Source organism: Coptis chinensis, chromosome 1 (assembly GCF_015680905.1).
Source record: "Coptis chinensis isolate HL-2020 chromosome 1, ASM1568090v1, whole genome shotgun sequence".
Classification (NCBI taxonomy): domain Eukaryota; kingdom Viridiplantae; phylum Streptophyta; class Magnoliopsida; order Ranunculales; family Ranunculaceae; genus Coptis; species Coptis chinensis.
Genome location: NC_141456.1, coordinates 7,244,006 through 7,261,517, shown reverse-complemented (window position 1 = coordinate 7,261,517; position 17,512 = coordinate 7,244,006). Strand labels below are relative to the sequence as shown.

The following is a 17,512-nucleotide window of genomic DNA, read 5'->3' as shown; positions in this document are numbered from 1 at the left end:
CCACATGAACCACAAGTTCTCAATCACCCACATGTCTACAAACAAAGAGACCAATTATTATTTGGAAGATATATTAACAAAATTTTATATTTTGGATTCGGAGGATCCGAACCATTTAGAGTAAAACCATATTTGAATCCGAATTAAAAATGGATAATCCATATCCGACCCATTTTCTTATTCGGACTCATTATTAAGGTCCAAACCCGTTAAAATGGGTTTGGATCGGGTCGGATTCGGGTCAAAACCCGCACCATTTCCAGCCCTACTTGGATCCATTAAGGCATTAACTAATGATGATGATAACTATATTTCAGGTGTTCTGGCTTGAACCTATACATCATGTCCATGAAGGGAAAAGGTCATTCAACGTTTCCCAATGAGTTAAATTTCAGTTGTGCTCCAACTTATAACCGGGTCACATTAAGGGGTTTGAAATGCAGGTAGAAAGACTGGCTGAGGCTATTACTCCATCAACATCTTGTTAGGTACTTCTTTCAAAAGCATATCTCAATATGGGTATTCCTCCATGACCTACCAATTAATCATCAAAAGAGTTATCCCATAGGTATACAAATAATCAATTTCATGTTCCATCAGTTAATTTACACATGAAACTCAGTAAATGACCATTCTCTACTTTTTATAATTTTATCAGTAGAGAAAACTACAGGGAAAACTATGCATATAGGGTTGATCTGACAGCATGCTATTTTAATTATTAACTTAGTTCGATGTCATCACCATATATACGTTATCAATGCTTAGCTACAGAAACTGACACCATAGTCAAAGGAGGAATAGCATAATTTGATTGTGCTAAAAAACATTGCAATCATGCGTTATGCATTACAATGAGAAACTGGGGGCTATTATGCATTACACGTTATGCACATCTACACAATGCTCTTGTGCTGCAGCCACACAGAGCAAGGTTAATGAGCAACTTCATTACGCTTAGCTACACAAATGCATTAACGCATCTTGCATCTTCCATTCAGGTAATAGTCTACGATGTTTCTTTTGCCTTAAAGAATGTATAGCTATAAAAATGATGACTGAGAGGACAATCTTTAATCTAAGAACTGGATCTCCGAAATGAGTATTATTCACCGAGAACAAAAAATACCATCTCTAGTGAACTACAGTGAAGTTTATGAGAATGAGTACTATAGTGAGCACATGCTATTAGTATTAGTTGGGAGTGGTGTTGTTCATGTGCTATAAGAGTTGTGCTTGTGTTTTTTATGCATACATGATTATTTGCTAGCAGTTTGATTTGGTGAGCTGAAATTTGGTCTTAGAATATGCTAATAAGATGAGGGAGAAAACAGACCTACACAAGCACATAGAAAAAGCTTATCACTAATCATTAGTGGAGAGAAAGATGGTGAAAGCAAAGTACCTTTGACATAGTTAGTTTGGTCCAAACCTATATATATATATATATATCTCGGCTTTCTTGTATGGCCCCTTAAACTTCTTAGTTTAAAGCTACATAAAACAATCTTGGTTAATAGTGAGAATTATAATATCACACAAACACAATATACACACTAAGTGATCACAACCATCTGTTCATAGTTTCCACCAAAGGCTTGAATATGGAAAAGTTACTTCATCAAGTGATGCTGTGAATCTACTTCATTAAGTACATAGATAAGAAGGTAAGAACATATATTCGAGATAGTGTTAAATCTAATTGCTCTGAGGCGAACCTAGCTGCCCTATATGATCACCATATGATACGTTTATTTAAAAAAATACATACTTAAAAATTTGGGTAAGAGTATGTATTCCAAGAAATCAAAGAACAGACATTACCCACAAAACAAACTAACCAAAAAGAAACATTGCAAGACTTTAAAGAGGTGAAGAACAACATTGAGTTGTTAGTACCTATGACAAATGGAAAAAAGAAAAACGCAATAAAAATCAAATATAAGAAAGGCATATATCAGTCTAATAAGCACTTTAAGATCAACAACAATGAAACACACTATCAAAACCAAGCAGTGAAGCACAAAAGCGCTCAAAGGCCGACACAATAAGAAGTCAAATGATTATGCAAAATGAACATACAACAAAGTAATGTAGCACAAAGAAAAAGACTCAAGTGTACCTGAGAACTATGATTCTTTCTTGCATAGCTTCATCTACTTGGGAGCTTTTTCCACTGAGTATCGTCAGGTCAATCTTCACACATCACTTTCTCAAATGGTTGATCTTAAGTGAATGAACAATCACTTGTACCTGCTTAACAAAATCATATCATGTGAGCTTATGAATCTTAATACACGTACACCAAGTTAAAATTCAAAGAAGAGACATTAAGCCAGTATGTTCAGTAGAAGCTCTCTTTCGACTGCAATAAAACATAGGAAACAAATCTTTGATTCTTCACGGGAAAAAAACGCACAAAGTAATAAAGTGATATAATTTCAATAATTTTAATCAGAACTCACTGTTTGACAAAGAAGAAAACAATTGATGAGATAGATAAGAAAAGAAAAAAATACCATTCAAAGCTTTTGGATAAGAAAATCACTTCATGAGCATATCATACTACTGAGGATACAGAGAATAGAAAAATTCATCAGCATCTTTAATCGCCATTATCACTCTCAAACAAACAAACCATCCTTGGAGGTTTTGGATGTCGCATTATTAAAATACACAAAATGACATATGGCAGAGCATCATAAAATTCTAAGATGATCTTAATAAGAATTAGGCGACATTACTATTTAACAATGCATTAACCTGGCAACACAGTATAGCATACCATTTCCATAGCTTACAAACACTATCCTCGCTATGTAATAACGTATCAATCCACATTAAAGAAAATATAATTTGTGATAATAACTTAAATTTCTCTTCATTCAAATTAGATTTGCATTATTAAGGAATAGTTGCCACAGTTGCCACAATGGCAGTTAATAGAGAAACTTAACTGAGGAATACTTCTTGATCGTAAAAAAGTCATACCAATTCAACCGGATAATATTGCTAAAACAAAAAATGGCAAACATACAACCCTGAATACGATGAAAAGCTGAAATGTACATGCAATCCAATTGAACATCACAATAATCATAAAAAGAACTTACTATTAAGTTTGGAGCAAATATCTCGATTATTAACTAATTCAATGATCACCACATGTCCCTGAAGCTATTGTGAAGACTCTGAATAATCAAGATCCATCTATACCATCAAAAAAATTCAATTTTTCATGTTAATACCACAAAACTAAAAAAATATAGAAAAGACCAACCAATTGAACTTAGTTCTTACCAGATTTGTTCCCGGATTTAGTTCCTGTTTAGATCATCAAATTGAAACTAGGTCTTAGTTGAATAAGAAAACTAAACTCCCTGGTTTTAGCCGTAATCTAAGAAAGTCATTGAAAGAAAACTCTCATTGAAATTTCAAATTTGAAATTGAGAGTTCCAAATTTGCCAAATTCTTCTAATAGAAATTTACATTTCTCCAAATCCTAAAGAATCGGCAGTATTTGGGAATAAATTGGAATGATTAAAGGATTGGGGAATAAATTGGAGAGATTAAAAGAGGTGATCTCAAGGAGGTGATTCTAAATATTCAGAAAATGGAAAACAAAATTAGCCTACTCGATAGTGGCCTTATATAGTTCTCATAAAACCGACTAATTATTCAAAAGTTCTCCTAAAATTAGAGGACGAAACAGATTTCTGTCAGCAATTATGTACTTACATAGTTCTCATAAAACAGGCCTGATAATTCAAAAGCTCTCCTAGTATTATTGGAAGGACAACAGGAAACAAGCAGGGGAGTCGAACCGTGTAAACCTCACTGAAGCCTCCCTTCCCAAGAAGATTTAAGAGAGCATATCGGTGATTCAAAATTTGATAATTATTAAAATGGGACCCATCTTCATCTCTTATATGCTTCATCTCACGGATAAGCCTTCCCTTCTCAAGTTCATAGCAATCCCTCTCTCGCAAAAAGATTTCATCTTCTTGAATAAATGCATTAAAATGGTTTAAGAACAGTAAGCCTACAGATGACAAGTCCAAGAAACAATATAGTTTTCCTTAGTGCAGGATTTAACTAAGCCTAGAGCAATCTTACGTGTTTGATACTTGCCAGACGGGATTTACATATCTCATCCTGAATGAGGAAGTCTTCCTCTGGTACTGTTTCAGCATCACTTCCATAGTTCCATCTCCCTTATCTTCAAGAAAGAAGATAAAATATAAATATATTAGAAACTGACATTAGCGATCAGAGAACGGTGGAATTCATATGAAAGACAAAAGGTAACTATCCATAATAGGAAAAGGGGAAAAATACGTTTAGAAATTTTTTTGCCAAAATTCATACAATTCCTGACTTAAATATTTAAATTTGACTGTGAAATTTCGGTTATACTAAGCCACAGTCACAGTGAGAAGAGGATAGAATGGGAGGGAGGGGGTAGAGACAACATACCAGATTGTCATTTTTTAAATGATTTCCGGTGCCGCTCGATAGTCTCCTTTGTTTCTAACAATTGCTTCTGGGGAAAATAAAATAAAATAACAATATCAATAATAATAAATGAAAAAAAAAGCATAGATGCCAATATGTGTCATGTCTTCTTAAATCATCAGTTCTGTTTTATTAATGACGGTATATTTGCCACAATGTTGTGCCTGCAAGACTAGCTAAGTGAATAGAAAGCAAAAAAAAACTCCCTAGTACTCGAAGAAAAAACGACGGCATACAAAATTCCCAATTAGAGAAGGAAAGTTTGAGAGAATTGAATTTACTTATCCCTGGGTTTTATGAATCCAGTGCACGTAGAAGTGATGGAATGACAGAGAAAACTTGCATTTGGGATATAAAATTTCATGAAAAAACAAATGCATACGGGTGGCCAAAAAGCTTCAGTGGAACTGCTCCAAGTACATGATGCCTCAAGAAGCGAGGGAAAAGAGTGATAGTGTATCTGTACATGATTGGGTGTGTGTCAGATCATATCAGGGAGCCAACCGGAACAAAGAAAAAATCTCAATGACCTGGTTCGCATGGAAACTACATCTAATAGAATCTCTTTCATACCGTCCATCTAAGCTACTACAGTACAACTCCTAAACCACTCAAGTGCCACTCATTCATTGAGATCCTAATCTTGGATACATTTCATCATCTGTAAAGCTCTTTTCTAAAGCTATTAATCATTCATTATAATCACCCACCATCAAGATAGATATATAATTTCAAAAGGTTTTCTCACCTTCAAGAAGAATATTTTCAGAAATAAAAAATACAATTATAAATATAACCCGAGTCAGGCATGTGACTAGACTTCCTAACTGTTTGAGAGAAACAAAGGGCTGAAAAATACATACCAGATGTGAATTCAGATCCTTCAGTGCTTCCCCATCCTCCCATGTCTCATAAATAATTGTTCCAGCTCTGCAATTAGAGGATGACACACATAGAAGCAGAAAAAACAGTAAAGTCAGTGATAGGGATGCTTACTAGACAATAAGTACATTGAAAGCGCAAAAAGAATTGCACCTGAGTAAGATAAGTTGTCTCTTAAAGTTTTGTTACTAGAATCAGCAGAAAAGCTTTGGCTATTGAGCATATTTTTCTTGGTGTTGACTAACTAGCGGAAAAACAAGAAGGATCTGCATCATCACTAGCATGTTTCAAATTCAAATAGCCATGCAATTCCTTTGTTTGGTACAAGAGGGAAAATCCCAAAACTCTCCAAAGATATAAGTGATTCAAAATACTTGTGCGGGCCAAAGAAATACAGAGCATCCTCAACTACATGGATGGGGATGAACTTGCAGAATAAAAATATCGAAATGAACAGATGGTAAGCCAGGATTTATCATATAATCACCGTTTAGTTCCCATAGGGTCCGTAAATTATGACAGTAGAATTGGAGAAATCAACGCATAATGTAAGTTAACTTTTAAGATTACTCTCCCCTTGTTATCATAACAACGTAACGGACTCTACCTGATCACTCCCACATTGCCAAGCCTCAAAGAATCGTGTTGTACTTTTGCCCTTGCTTCTTGTCTCTGGGCTTTTGAAACAGATATTAACAGATCAGGTATTACTTTTACTCTCTGCATCAGAGTTGACAAACAGGCCAACCAATTATCAGTGAAATTTTCCAAGTCAAACTGACACGCAAGATAAGTTTCATCAAAGAGAACAATAATGCCTACTCTAAGTAAGAAGCATTCCAACAGAAGAGAAACATTCTCCATGATTTTTTTATATGAACATGCCAGTCAAAGTCATTCAAATAGAATGGACAATGTTGGATCAGTAGATACCTTTTTAGTAACCGTTAGAAATTAAAGAATACTGATGGGAGAATACTGATGGGATCAAAACGAGCGCTTATCATAGAATACTGATGGGATCAAAACAAATAAATAATTAAATAAAAAGAGATAATCCATTTCGATGTCATGTAACGACTTTTTCCCTATGTTACCTGGACACTCCATATTTTAAAAAATATCCATGTCGGATAGGGGATACGTGTTCATGTCAGCCACAGCACGGACACATTGTATGTGATATACCTAAAGTTTTGATATTTTGACTTGTCAGACACTTCGTATCCGCGTGAATGTAACTTAGCTTTTCCCTAAACAGAAGGCGTCAAGTTGCTGATAGAAGAAAACTTTCAAACTAAGGAGTAAAATCCTAGACACCAAACTTTGAGCCCATGATTAAGGATCACAGGAAACCAATAAGATTTAAGAAGAGGAGGTGCATGATTCAGCATGCTAAATCATGATATCAGACATAGTTAAGCACAAATCACGAAAATAGAGGAAATCCATTTAAAAGTCATTAACCTGCAGAAGTAGTAACTTAGGCTTCATTTGCTGCTCTTGATCTTTGACGTCTTTTAATTCCTGGCCATATAAAAAAATCCAAATAAATTAAAATTATACAGGGATTAAGAAATTCCCAAATGCAAACAATATCAAAAGAAAATGGACACCTTTTCTAACTGACGGCAAAGCTGCTGATGATCAGACATTTCTTGATGTGATCTACGCAGATCTTCTTCTAAAGATGCAACTTTTGCACGCCAGGATGTCATTTCCTCCTATTTCCAGTAATAGAGAATAAACAAACGGAAGAAAAGTCAAATTTTCAAGTTCATTGTACAAAGGAGATTAAAGATATAGGTCCATCCATGTGTAGGGAAGAGAGAATACCTCTCGAGAAGCCAAATCATCCTTCACAAAGTGATCTATAGGACGAGTCGCCTGCCAGAAGTAGAAAATGATCCTCAATGTTTTCAAAATTAACATGTTGAATAAAGAACCAAGGTGATTATAGAAAGACGACCAACAGAAAACATTCTGCACTTTAACCCATCATACTTAGTAGCATATATGTTACATGACAAATGTATTAAATAAAAGTTCTTGATCATATCATTCTGGTAAGTTGGGAATGGAAGAACTTGAACCCATCAGTCATATGTATACAAACTTATATATTGATAAAGAAGGTCGATATGAATCATATAGATTGGCGCAAACATAATGCACAAGAAAGTAAGAAACTAAAACAACTACGAGTACAATCCAATAAGTCATAAACTCTTATCCATCAATTAAAACATGAGAAACAATGCTTAAGACCGAGAGTTATTTGAATAGAACTTTCAAAGTATGTATCGGTAACATGAATTTAGTCACATTGTAAGAATCAAAGTCATGCTCAAAATTGAATTTGAATTTTAAACAGATACAGATATATCTTGTATTAACTATTGTAATGATCTTTAAACTTTGCGGGCAAGGGTTCTCTGCTTTGCACCATGCTGAACTACTTTTTCCTCTACGGGAAGGCCTTTACGACGTCTCACGGCGTCAACAAGTTTCCTTGCTGTATTTGGCAGAACACTTGAACCATCTCCAAACTCTTCAATCTCCTCTTCTGTTTTGGGTACAAAGAAAGGATCCTCCTCAAGTGTCTCCCAATGGCTAAACAAAAGTAGAGCTACAAGCTCCAGAAGTCCATCTTCTCAGCTCATCTTGAACCCAAAGCTTTCTGCAACCGGAACATAAGCGTGCACAGTGAACAATGAAGACCCCTCCTGCATCTCCTCCTTCAGTACCCGAGCCCGCCTCCTAGCAAGCACGGCATACATAGCACCCAAGTACTCAGTGGTGGTGTGTTCAGCTCACAGAAGTACACGCCTTCTACAAGTCTAGGCTTCTTCTGAAGCACGGCTTGCCTACATGCATCCTTCACAGCAGTCATAATCTGTCCTGTGAATATGCCATGCTGGTCCGAGAGATCGTAAAAGGTTCGGACTCATCAGTACTGCCTCCTAATGGAGAAATGTAAGCTTCAACGAGAAAAGCCAAACCCCACATTGGTTCGTCACACAAGGGTCCAGCTGCTGTGGCTAACTGGAACCCTGATACCACACTGTTTTGCAGACTCTTGGCTTCCATGTGCAATGAGCTTATTGCTTCGGACGAATTTCCATTGCTCTGTGCACCATGTTCCCCCACGAACCCTAATCTTTCAGATGCATGAGAAGAACCTGGAATAAGAACAGAGGCATCCTCACTCTCTATCTCCGGATCTGGAACAAGGAGGATGTTTGGGCCAACATGTCGTGGCCCAAGCGCCCAAATCCTGAGAAGAAACTGACGCCAAAGACTTCTATACTTCTCAGCCCTATCACTGTCAATTTCTTTGCTACCAGACTCAATTTCACTTTCAATGGCATCCACTATGCGTTTCTTAAGGACTTCAATTGGACTGTCATCAACAGCACCATTATTTCCTTTCTGCAATATCGAGGTTTTATCTATCTGTCCGCGTTTGCCTTCTAAAAGGGTCCCTAGTATGTCAGAACTTTCATGAAGCACCTTCGTAAGCATGGACGGTAGCTTCATAACATGAACGCGAATAAGACATCTTTGGTTGGGAGTTGTCTTCTCAACACAGTCCGAGCTTCCTGTCAACACCTTCAGTTTCTCTAGTGGATTAAATCCCTCCCCATCGATTGTCTCCTTATAAGAAACAAGGGGTTGTGAAACTTCCATTCTCACCCTTGCGAACCTGTCCTGTAAATCCTTTATGCACCTCTCAAGATGAACTTCTCCTGCAGCTGCAAGCACCTGCTCTCCTGTGGCAGAAACATTGACCTCAACAAAAGGGTCTGCCCGATTCAAAAGCCTCAAGCCTTTCATGAGTGCACCCATATCTGCTGGATCAGATGGTTCAATTGCCACTCTTAGAGTAGGTGCAACTTGAAAAACCATACTTGAGAAAGGCCAACAGTTTCTTGTGGATGAGAGAGTGGCACTTTTTAAGATTTGCTGGCCAAGACCTCGTATTGCCACAACATTTCCAGCCTTTGCAGAGGCCACTGGTATCAAACCCTGTCCCATCATCAGATATAACGAATGCAACTCAGCTTCCTGCACATGCTTCTGCACTGCTTTTCCTTTAAGTGGATCATGTAAAGGTGAAAGCACAAAAACTTTTTGCCCAGAAGAAAGAACGCCACTGAAAATCCTTGCAAATGCAAGGAAACATTCATCTGATTCACCAGCCCCTCCTTCACTGAAATTGTCGACAACTTGCCCATTAGGACCCCTCGGAGGAAGCAACTTTAATGGGACAGCAAACATCTTCGACACAAAAGCAACACACGGTGCTTCAGGACTAGAGTTACAAGTCTCAACAGATTGCCTAACACGATTTGCCTCAGTAAGAACATCCAAATTAGCACCCTCGTCTACAACATCTATCTTTGGAAGCAATCGGGAGAGACGGACAGACTGAGCATCAATTGGATCAGGCAGACATTTAACTACCATAGACAAGATTGTCTCCGACAAAGGAAGCCAGCGGCTCATGACTGCTTGAAGCACAAGTTTTGGGTCCTTGTTCTGAAGTTCACGAGCAGGTATAGACAAGTTAAATGATTTGACAACTTTCTGAAGTAGACCTATATCCCCATCAGCTGCCTGATAAACCTTCCAAAGTGGCTCAAGCACAAACTGAACAAACATGGGAACCTTGCTAACACCAGCTGCCTTCTTCCCACCAATCATCATTGTGGTTTTGTTAAAATAGCGAGGACCCCACAAAGCCTTCTCCAATGCAACTGCACTAGCCCCAAGCTTGGAAACATAGAACTCAGCAAAGTCACTTATAGTAAAACCCCAACCATCCAAAGCACAAACAAAAGCCACATTCCCCTTGTGAGGTTGAAACGTATCTTCCTCATACTCGTCGTTTTCATCAGCCACCTCACCAACTGGACCAGCGAGTATGGAATCGACATCAGAAAGATATTTCTCAGACTTATAAGCACTCATAATCCCATTAACCTCATGAACAATCCTTTGCAAACGAGTATAAGCTTCCAATGGGGTCAACTTCAATTCCGATATCAACCTATCGATTTTATTAAGTAGCAAACAAGGAGTAAGCTTCTCAATCCAAGCTTGCCTAAGTACAGCATGTGTCTGTATATGAACACCCTCAACAGCATCAACCAAAACTAAAGCCCCATCACTCAAACGAGCAGCAGTTGACACCTCACTACAAAAGTCCATATGACCTGGTGAATCTATAAGATTAATAGCATAACTACCTTTATACTGCAAACCTATTGAAGAACTCTTCATTGTAATCGCCCTTCTTTGCTCTTCATCTAAATAATCCATATACCTCAACCTACCCGCTTGCTTCGGGTGTAGTATTAACCCACCACCCGACGAACCCGCAATCAACTGATCAGCTAGTGTTGTCTTCCCATGATCAACATGTGCAAGTATGCAAATGTTCCGTATTTTCCGCGTCTCAGTTTCCTCCATTATACCAAACTAAACAAATTAAAATTGGAGAGAATCTAATAAACATATTATTAAAATGGCCAAATTTTTAGAGAATTGAGACAAAATTTAGGTTTTCTCGAGTGTTGGGGTGGACTTTTTTTTTAGACTTGGGCTTTTCATGTGGGCTGGACATTTAGTTCCAGATTTGGACACTTATTGTAAAAAGGATATAATATTCACGGACAACTCATGGTGTAATAATGCGATTTAATATGATGGAAGAAGGATTTTAAGACGATTTCTAAATTTCTTATCTATTTTATTAAAGAGCCTCTTTATTAAATGTATAAAAAAAATTCTTTTTTTGATAAATATATATATATATATAGTATTATATTTATTTTATTTTAATAAATCCGGAATGACATCTTCCTTTTATCCCTCTTCAAAAAAAGACCATATATAATGATCTATTGAAATAGATTTATCCAAAATAAATAAATTTGTGTAACTTTATCATTTGGATGTATATTGAATAAAATTTTAAATTTTCCTCTAGAAAATAACAAATCAAAAAAATAAAGCCTACTATGAGCTAATCAAGTTTGCATCAAATTTAACCTCCAATTCTAATTCTAGACGGATATGTACTCAATAGAAGCACTTTCGATGTCATAAAACTATTCATGTGTCCATAACTATGAGGCACTCAAATGAAACAAGGGAGGGGTTCATAGACCAATATACAGTTTGACACATAATCAAATTCATGATTGTTGGCGCACTTCGATTGAGATTTAAGAATATATTAATATTTCCTTATTATTGCATACATCTCAATTAAACCATTAAATGTTGTTAGTAGGTACGGACTTGTGAATTGTTGACATTCATCTTCAATGCTATTTGGAGACTACTATACATTTGTATTCCGTTTGTGGAGACAAGAGATTGCATCCACAAAATTTAGCAAAATTTTAGTTTTTTTAGTACCAAGTTTATTTATGTCAATTAAACATTAGAATACCAAGTGTGATATTTTAATTGATGGGGAAAAAAAATTGAGGTTGAAATATAAGTATTTTTATTTTTTTGTATATTGATTTTGGGTGAGGATACTAGAGAAGGGTTAACGAGGAATATAATTCACAAGGCTACTCGCCTTATCGTGCTAGTATTTGAAATAATTAATAAGAGAAAAAAAAAAATAATGTAGATAATATATGTTACTCGTGTTGCAATATGTTTGAATTGATTGCGAATGACCGAATGTTAGATACTATATTTATTAAAATGATTAATTTTGTTATCCCATCCTCTATCGAGTTTTCACGTGTACATATCGCTTGTTATTTCTGTCAGGTAATTCTGTTGATATGAATTTACCTTTTTAGCAGTTGATGATCGTTAAACGATAAAGGTTCGGCAAATTTAAATTCTACAATAATTATAACTATTTTTTTTCCTTATACGTAATTGACATTAAATTTATCAGCTAGACGCCCCCAACTACTATCATCGTCTTCTAATGCATGTTTTTGATTGCCTACATTATTATTTTTTTCACATTTTTCCTACTAAAAGAAAAACAATTGTTTAAAAACCAAAATTATAGATTAGTTATTGTTTCTTCTTTTTCCTAAAATTTTTATAAAAAACATACATATTTTTTTAAATGTTGAGGGTATTATTGGAGTAGTCCATATGAAAGAAAACATGAGCTTATTTTTAGTAAAAGAAAAGGACAAAACAAAATTTTACAAAATCCTTCTACAAACCAGAATGCTAATGATTGGTAGTCCTTGCCACATAAGTACTCAACACATTTAAAATCTTCACTGATTACAAAGAAAATCTTATAAACCAAGAAAGACAAAGAGAGTAAGAAAGCAAATACAATATACCAAGTCACCAACCCACCCCAATATCTATCTTTCTCTCTCTTAAGTCTTAACTCATTTTTCATACCCAAAATGTGGATTCCTTTTGTTTTCTACCTTTCCCAACACTATTTGTTTTTATTTCTTTATTTTTTCTATGTGATTTGTTTTTGTAAAATGGTATCTTAGTAAGTTGTCACTCTTTTAGTTTTGACTTGAAAAAAGTGTTTTTCAAAAAAAATAGGTAACATGTAGAAACATAGTACAGAAAAACACAGACAAATGGGATATGCAACACAAAAGAAGTGAAAAAGTTTTATTTTGTAAGTGTTTGATTTAATTTGGCTTCTTGTGTTTATGCTTACAACTCATGTTCATTTCTAAGTGGGGTCTCTTTAATCTTTGCTAAATTGGTATTTTCTCACCAAGTTTTCTTCTATTTTTGCTCATTTTTACTCATTTATGTGTTTTTTTAGTTTGCAGTTTTAACTTGCAATGAGTTTTGCTAGTTTTGGGATGGTTTTTAGTTGGTAACAGCTAAGAATATTAGTGAGATAGAAGTTCTTTAGAGAAACTGCATGGGTTTAAGAGGACCTTGTGATCATTGTGGAATTACAAGTGAGAGTCTCATTCTTGTTCTTAAGTTTTGCTTTTATTTCCCCTCTTTTTTGTGTCTTTTTGGTTCTCAGTGTTTGTTGTCTACTGCATGAAACTAAAATGTGATAGTAACTGTTTATTTGAAATGGTATTTTTGTTAGAGAACAAGACTAACAAGTCTGGATTGCATAATTGGATTTAAGCAAATAGTTGCTATGTTTTCGCTCTTCTGTTTTTAGTTTGATGGATATAACTATGTTGCATAGTTATTTTGTTTGGCCCAAAAATGTGAATGAATTATGGTTATATTTGTTGTTTCATTCGATAATTTTGTGATGATTCTTGATATGAATATCGGGTCTAGTGACAGTGTCCTTCATGGTAAACCTTTTCCAGTCTTAACTGTTTTATGTTGTTAAAATTGAAAATAATAAAAAAGATTTTGACTGTAGTAGTTATCTGATGAAGGCATAATTAACTTATTTGCCTACTGTTGCACTAAGGGCAAGGTCTTTGGTCCATACTGCGGTGATTTGAACTTTGGTAACTGTTTCTGCCTGTTTAATTGCTTAGCTAGGAATTATGTTGTTTTTATAACTGAAACTATAGGTAGAGAAACAGAATGATCAACCAAGTATACTTATATATATACTATCTTACTAGTGTTACCGCCTGACACAAATTTTTTCACGATTAACGACTTCATTAATTAACTCAGCATTATTTCCTTCTGATCGTCATCCTTCTAATTGTTGAGGGGTATCCAATAAAACAGGCTCCCCCCTTTGGAGGAATGGACCGCCAGGAAAGCCCTCTTTATGCAATGCATGTGGATCGAGATGGAAGACAAAGGGTTCACTCTCCAATTATACTCCATTACATGCTCAGTTACTCATAACCCCCAACTCATTGGAGAATAACTTGCCAGTGTTGCACTCAGCAACAACTTGGCATGTAAAGAAGCACTTTGAAAATATCATTGGACACAAGCAGTTATCTGCACCAAGTTATCCAAATCATACAGGTTTTGATGGTGATACAAGCAACAGATCTAGTTCAGGCTCTGCACTATCAATCTCTGACATGAGTAATGCTCATTTAGGAAGCTCGAATGGGACTGATATCTCAGGTTTGCCACCATTGTCCTACACACTAATATAAATTTTAAACTGGGGTTATGCTTATAATTCCGACGACTATGGAGTAACATATTGTTCTCTTAGTCTGATTCTCTAAAATATTAAAGTAGTAAATGTCTATTTAGTTTCATCTAGTTCCAAAACCCTCTCCTCAACACTATGAAACTAGATCTTATTTAATTTCTTGGTCAGGATAGTTCACAAGGCTTGCGTTTGTCAAGTTGCTCATGTATTGCAGTCAACATGGAGGCTATATATATCATATGCACTATATGTTTGCATGCATACTTGTTTAGCTGGATATATATTATGTTGAAAATAATTATACGGTTAAACTTATCTGATGGAAATAAATGTGATGGCATGAATATATTTAGTTATTAGAGTCTGAGGGGTCCTACTCAACTCTTGTCTGAGTAGTATTCATCAAGCAAGACACTCAATACCTTGTGAATTGTGATAAATGTTTATTTGTTCAAAATTAGCTTATGTATGTGAGGGAACCAGTTAGGCTATGATAGAACATCAGTTGTAAATTCACTCTTCTTTTGGAAGGATGTGCATAGCATTCAAATAGTAAACAAAATATTGATATATTGTTATATCACCAATGCAGTAACGACATGCTCTAAAATTTTGCTAATGTTTTCCTATGCAGGTCCACCTAAAACATCTCTTTGGGGGTTCTATATTCCTTCAAAAAAGAGGTCGAAAACTAATCATCATATTCTAACGCCTATTGAGTTGTTCACAAGAGATCTTGTCAAAAAATTTCACCAGCAAGAATCATCTTCTGAATCTAAAGAAGGTGTCCTTATTGAGAATGAACATTTGTTGTATCCCTTTGAGACCCGTCTAGGGGCTGTTTTTCTTAAGCCTCCAATCTTTTTGAATGAGGTGTCTGAATACAGCTCGCGTATAATAGATAGCAAGAGTCCTTGTTTAAATACGGGATCATCATGTTTGTCTGTACAATCCCAAACTAATGAAATTAATTCAAGTCAAGTAGGGAGTGACAAATTGATCCAAGATACTGAGGATACACATGAAGCGAAAGAGAATCCTGCAAACATAAGTGCTTATACAAACAAGTATTTGTAAGAGTTGGTCCTTTGTGTACTTTCTTATATGTTTTTATAACAATTTTTATCTTCTCATGATTTGTTGTGCTTTATTTATGTTTGGCTTCAGGAAATTCATCTATCAGCAGTACTGACGTCCTGCCTAAAATACGTTCTTCTCAGATATGTTTAAGTTATGGTTCAGTTCAATACGATTAGTTTTAGGGTACCCTTAGTTTTAATAACTGATCGCTGTGGCTTCAGAAATTTGTTTTCGTAATGAAATGTAGTTATGTTAGTTATATATACACAGCTGCTGTTGAAAAATGATCCCTAAAATAGGAATCATTCTTCCATCAATTGATTGATATATATATATTCTTCCATCATGTTCCGTTTACCACATTTTTTATACCATAGTTTATACTATGTCCCACAACTTTATTTACAACATGAATTATAACCTAGTATTTTGTGGATGTGTTCAATTGTCTATGAAGATCACTTCTATAAAATTTCACCTCATTTGATAATGTTTAACTATGTCAAAAGATAATTGCAAAAATCGAAAAATCTGAACCGTTAAAAAAAATTCAAAGTTTACAACAACTTTTAATTAGGTTAGAGATTTTCAAATGAGATAAATTTTTGTGGAGATATTATCTATAGTTAGTAGATCATATCTACAAATTATTAGCACTTACTTCTGGTAAACGGAACTATATATATATCCTGAACCTTTCATCTTTGTGATACGATGTCTGAATCTGTCTCAACATCGTTCCAGCAATCAAATAATGGACGTCTCAATTTGCAGAAACAGACATATTCCTGTACATCTCAATTTGTTGGAAGTAGGTTTTCAGCACATGCTAACAAATCTCGAAACACTCCGCATCTTCAAGCATGCCGAGGTACAGTCTAAAGTTAATTTCAATCTTTTATTATTTGCTAAGTTAAAAGTTAAATTAAAAGTAGTATAAGGGAAGATACAATGTCACGAACTTGCTAAGTCCACAAGAATCAGACTAGTTTACTCTCAAGTAGGTACCATAGGAGGCCTCCCATTTATGGATCCATGGGGGCTTCCCATTACAAGAGAAACTCTCAAACTCATCAAGTCAAGAAGCATGCTTAGCTGCCAAGTCAGCTGAAAAGTTTGCTTCCCTCAGTGTGAGAGATGTGCAGCCTTGCAATTCTCCTTTTACAAACTTCAAATCTGCCCTTGAGTTTCCAGTGCATTGATCCCTCCTTGGCTGCTGTGACCACCGCTGCAGCGTCAGACTCAATCTGCATGTTATCCCGTTCTTCTTCGACAACAAGCTCCATAGCCTCCACTAAGGCCAAGCTTTCCGCCCAATAGTTTGTGTTGTTGCCTAAGTTTTTGCAGACAACCTCAGGAACCCACCTCTATGATTTCTAACAGCAATACCATAGCCTGAAGGGCCTGGCTTCCCTCTGGCTGCCCCATCGTCCATTTCAATCTGTTTACATATACAACTCTTAGTTTGTGTGTGACTGTGTGTACGTTTAGAAAATATATCTCAATGTGTGTGGGTGAGTCTGTGCATTTTAGAATATTGCACTCGATCCACGCACACTTCCCCCCTCCCCCCTTCCTGCCACCCGGTGCAGTGCCCCTCTTTCTCATTAAAAGATTTGTTATGGTGAAAAACCAAAAAATGCAGAGATATCTATGACTTTTGATATTAAAAGTCGTTGATATATAGGCGAATGATGTTCTGGGTAGACTTAGCTATTGATTGATTTTGTTGTTGCTGTTGTTATTAGTTTTCCTCCTTCAGTTGGAACCAGTATATAACTAAACTCAATATTGGACCTAGACAGATTGTTTATAAACCGAGTTTTAAGTAAATAATTAATTTAGCCCAGAAAGTAAATTCCCAAGGCTGACTCCTTCAAGAAGAAACATGCCATGCACCTGGAGCTATTGCACTACTGGGTGTGTGGCATATATTCCTTGCATTATTTCTAAAGTTGT

At 35.8% G+C, this 17,512-nt stretch overlaps 2 protein-coding genes, 1 long non-coding RNA gene and 1 pseudogene across 8 annotated transcripts; 1 reads left to right on the top strand and 3 right to left on the bottom strand.

Annotated features, from left to right (window-relative positions):
* Positions 1–300: 300 nt before the first annotated feature.
* LOC147521782 (uncharacterized) lies at positions 301–3,380 on the bottom strand. Of its 6 annotated transcripts, XR_015210286.1 has the most exons (6): positions 3,301–3,380; positions 3,114–3,210; positions 2,520–2,568; positions 2,123–2,253; positions 1,406–1,494; positions 301–534 (listed from the first exon to the last, which is right to left on the bottom strand). It is a non-coding gene; the product is annotated as an uncharacterized LOC147521782 (long non-coding RNA). The 6 variants fall into 6 exon arrangements; XR_015210257.1 differs by having other exon boundaries at positions 2,520–3,210; positions 3,301–3,375; XR_015210276.1 differs by lacking the exon at positions 2,520–2,568 and having other exon boundaries at positions 3,301–3,375.
* Positions 3,381–3,654: 274 nt separating this feature from the next.
* Positions 3,655–7,456, bottom strand: LOC147521781 (serine/threonine-protein kinase TOUSLED-like). The gene is made up of 7 exons (XM_086586797.1): positions 7,234–7,456; positions 7,014–7,121; positions 6,865–6,924; positions 6,005–6,117; positions 5,379–5,445; positions 4,477–4,543; positions 3,655–4,219 (listed from the first exon to the last, which is right to left on the bottom strand). Exons 1-6 carry the CDS (start codon positions 7,327–7,329, stop codon positions 4,484–4,486), a joined length of 504 nt encoding a protein of 167 aa, XP_086442923.1. The 5' UTR covers positions 7,330–7,456; the 3' UTR covers positions 3,655–4,219; positions 4,477–4,483.
* A 146-nt stretch (positions 7,457–7,602) lies between these two features.
* LOC147521780 (uncharacterized) lies at positions 7,603–10,980 on the bottom strand (annotated as a pseudogene).
* A 2,311-nt stretch (positions 10,981–13,291) lies between these two features.
* Positions 13,292–15,550, top strand: LOC147521779 (GATA transcription factor 26-like). Its single transcript, XM_086566321.1, has 3 exons — positions 13,292–13,331; positions 14,086–14,439; positions 15,108–15,550. The coding sequence occupies exons 1-3, from the start codon at positions 13,292–13,294 to the stop codon at positions 15,548–15,550; spliced, it is 837 nt and encodes a 278-aa protein (XP_086422447.1).
* The last annotated feature ends 1,962 nt before the right edge of the window (positions 15,551–17,512 follow it).

What these genes read in the sequence shown, in the direction of transcription:
- LOC147521781 (XM_086586797.1), bottom strand. Translation starts at nt 7,329, where the DNA reads ATGTTAATTTTGAAAACATTGAGGATCATTTTCTACTTCTGGCAGGCG. An exon ending in ATGATTTGGCTTCTCGAGAG is followed by an intron (nt 7,122 to 7,233) that starts GTATTCTCTCTT and finishes TACTGGAAATAG; the next exon opens with GAGGAAATGACATCCTGGCG. An exon ending in AGGATCTGAATTCACATCTG is followed by an intron (nt 4,544 to 5,378) that starts GTATGTATTTTT and finishes TATTTTCCCCAG; the next exon opens with AAGCAATTGTTAGAAACAAA.
- LOC147521779 (XM_086566321.1), top strand. Translation starts at nt 13,292, where the DNA reads ATGGGTTTAAGAGGACCTTGTGATCATTGTGGAATTACAA. An exon ending in TGATCATTGTGGAATTACAA is followed by an intron (nt 13,332 to 14,085) that starts GTGAGAGTCTCA and finishes CCAATAAAACAG; the next exon opens with GCTCCCCCCTTTGGAGGAAT. An exon ending in GAATGGGACTGATATCTCAG is followed by an intron (nt 14,440 to 15,107) that starts GTTTGCCACCAT and finishes TTTCCTATGCAG; the next exon opens with GTCCACCTAAAACATCTCTT.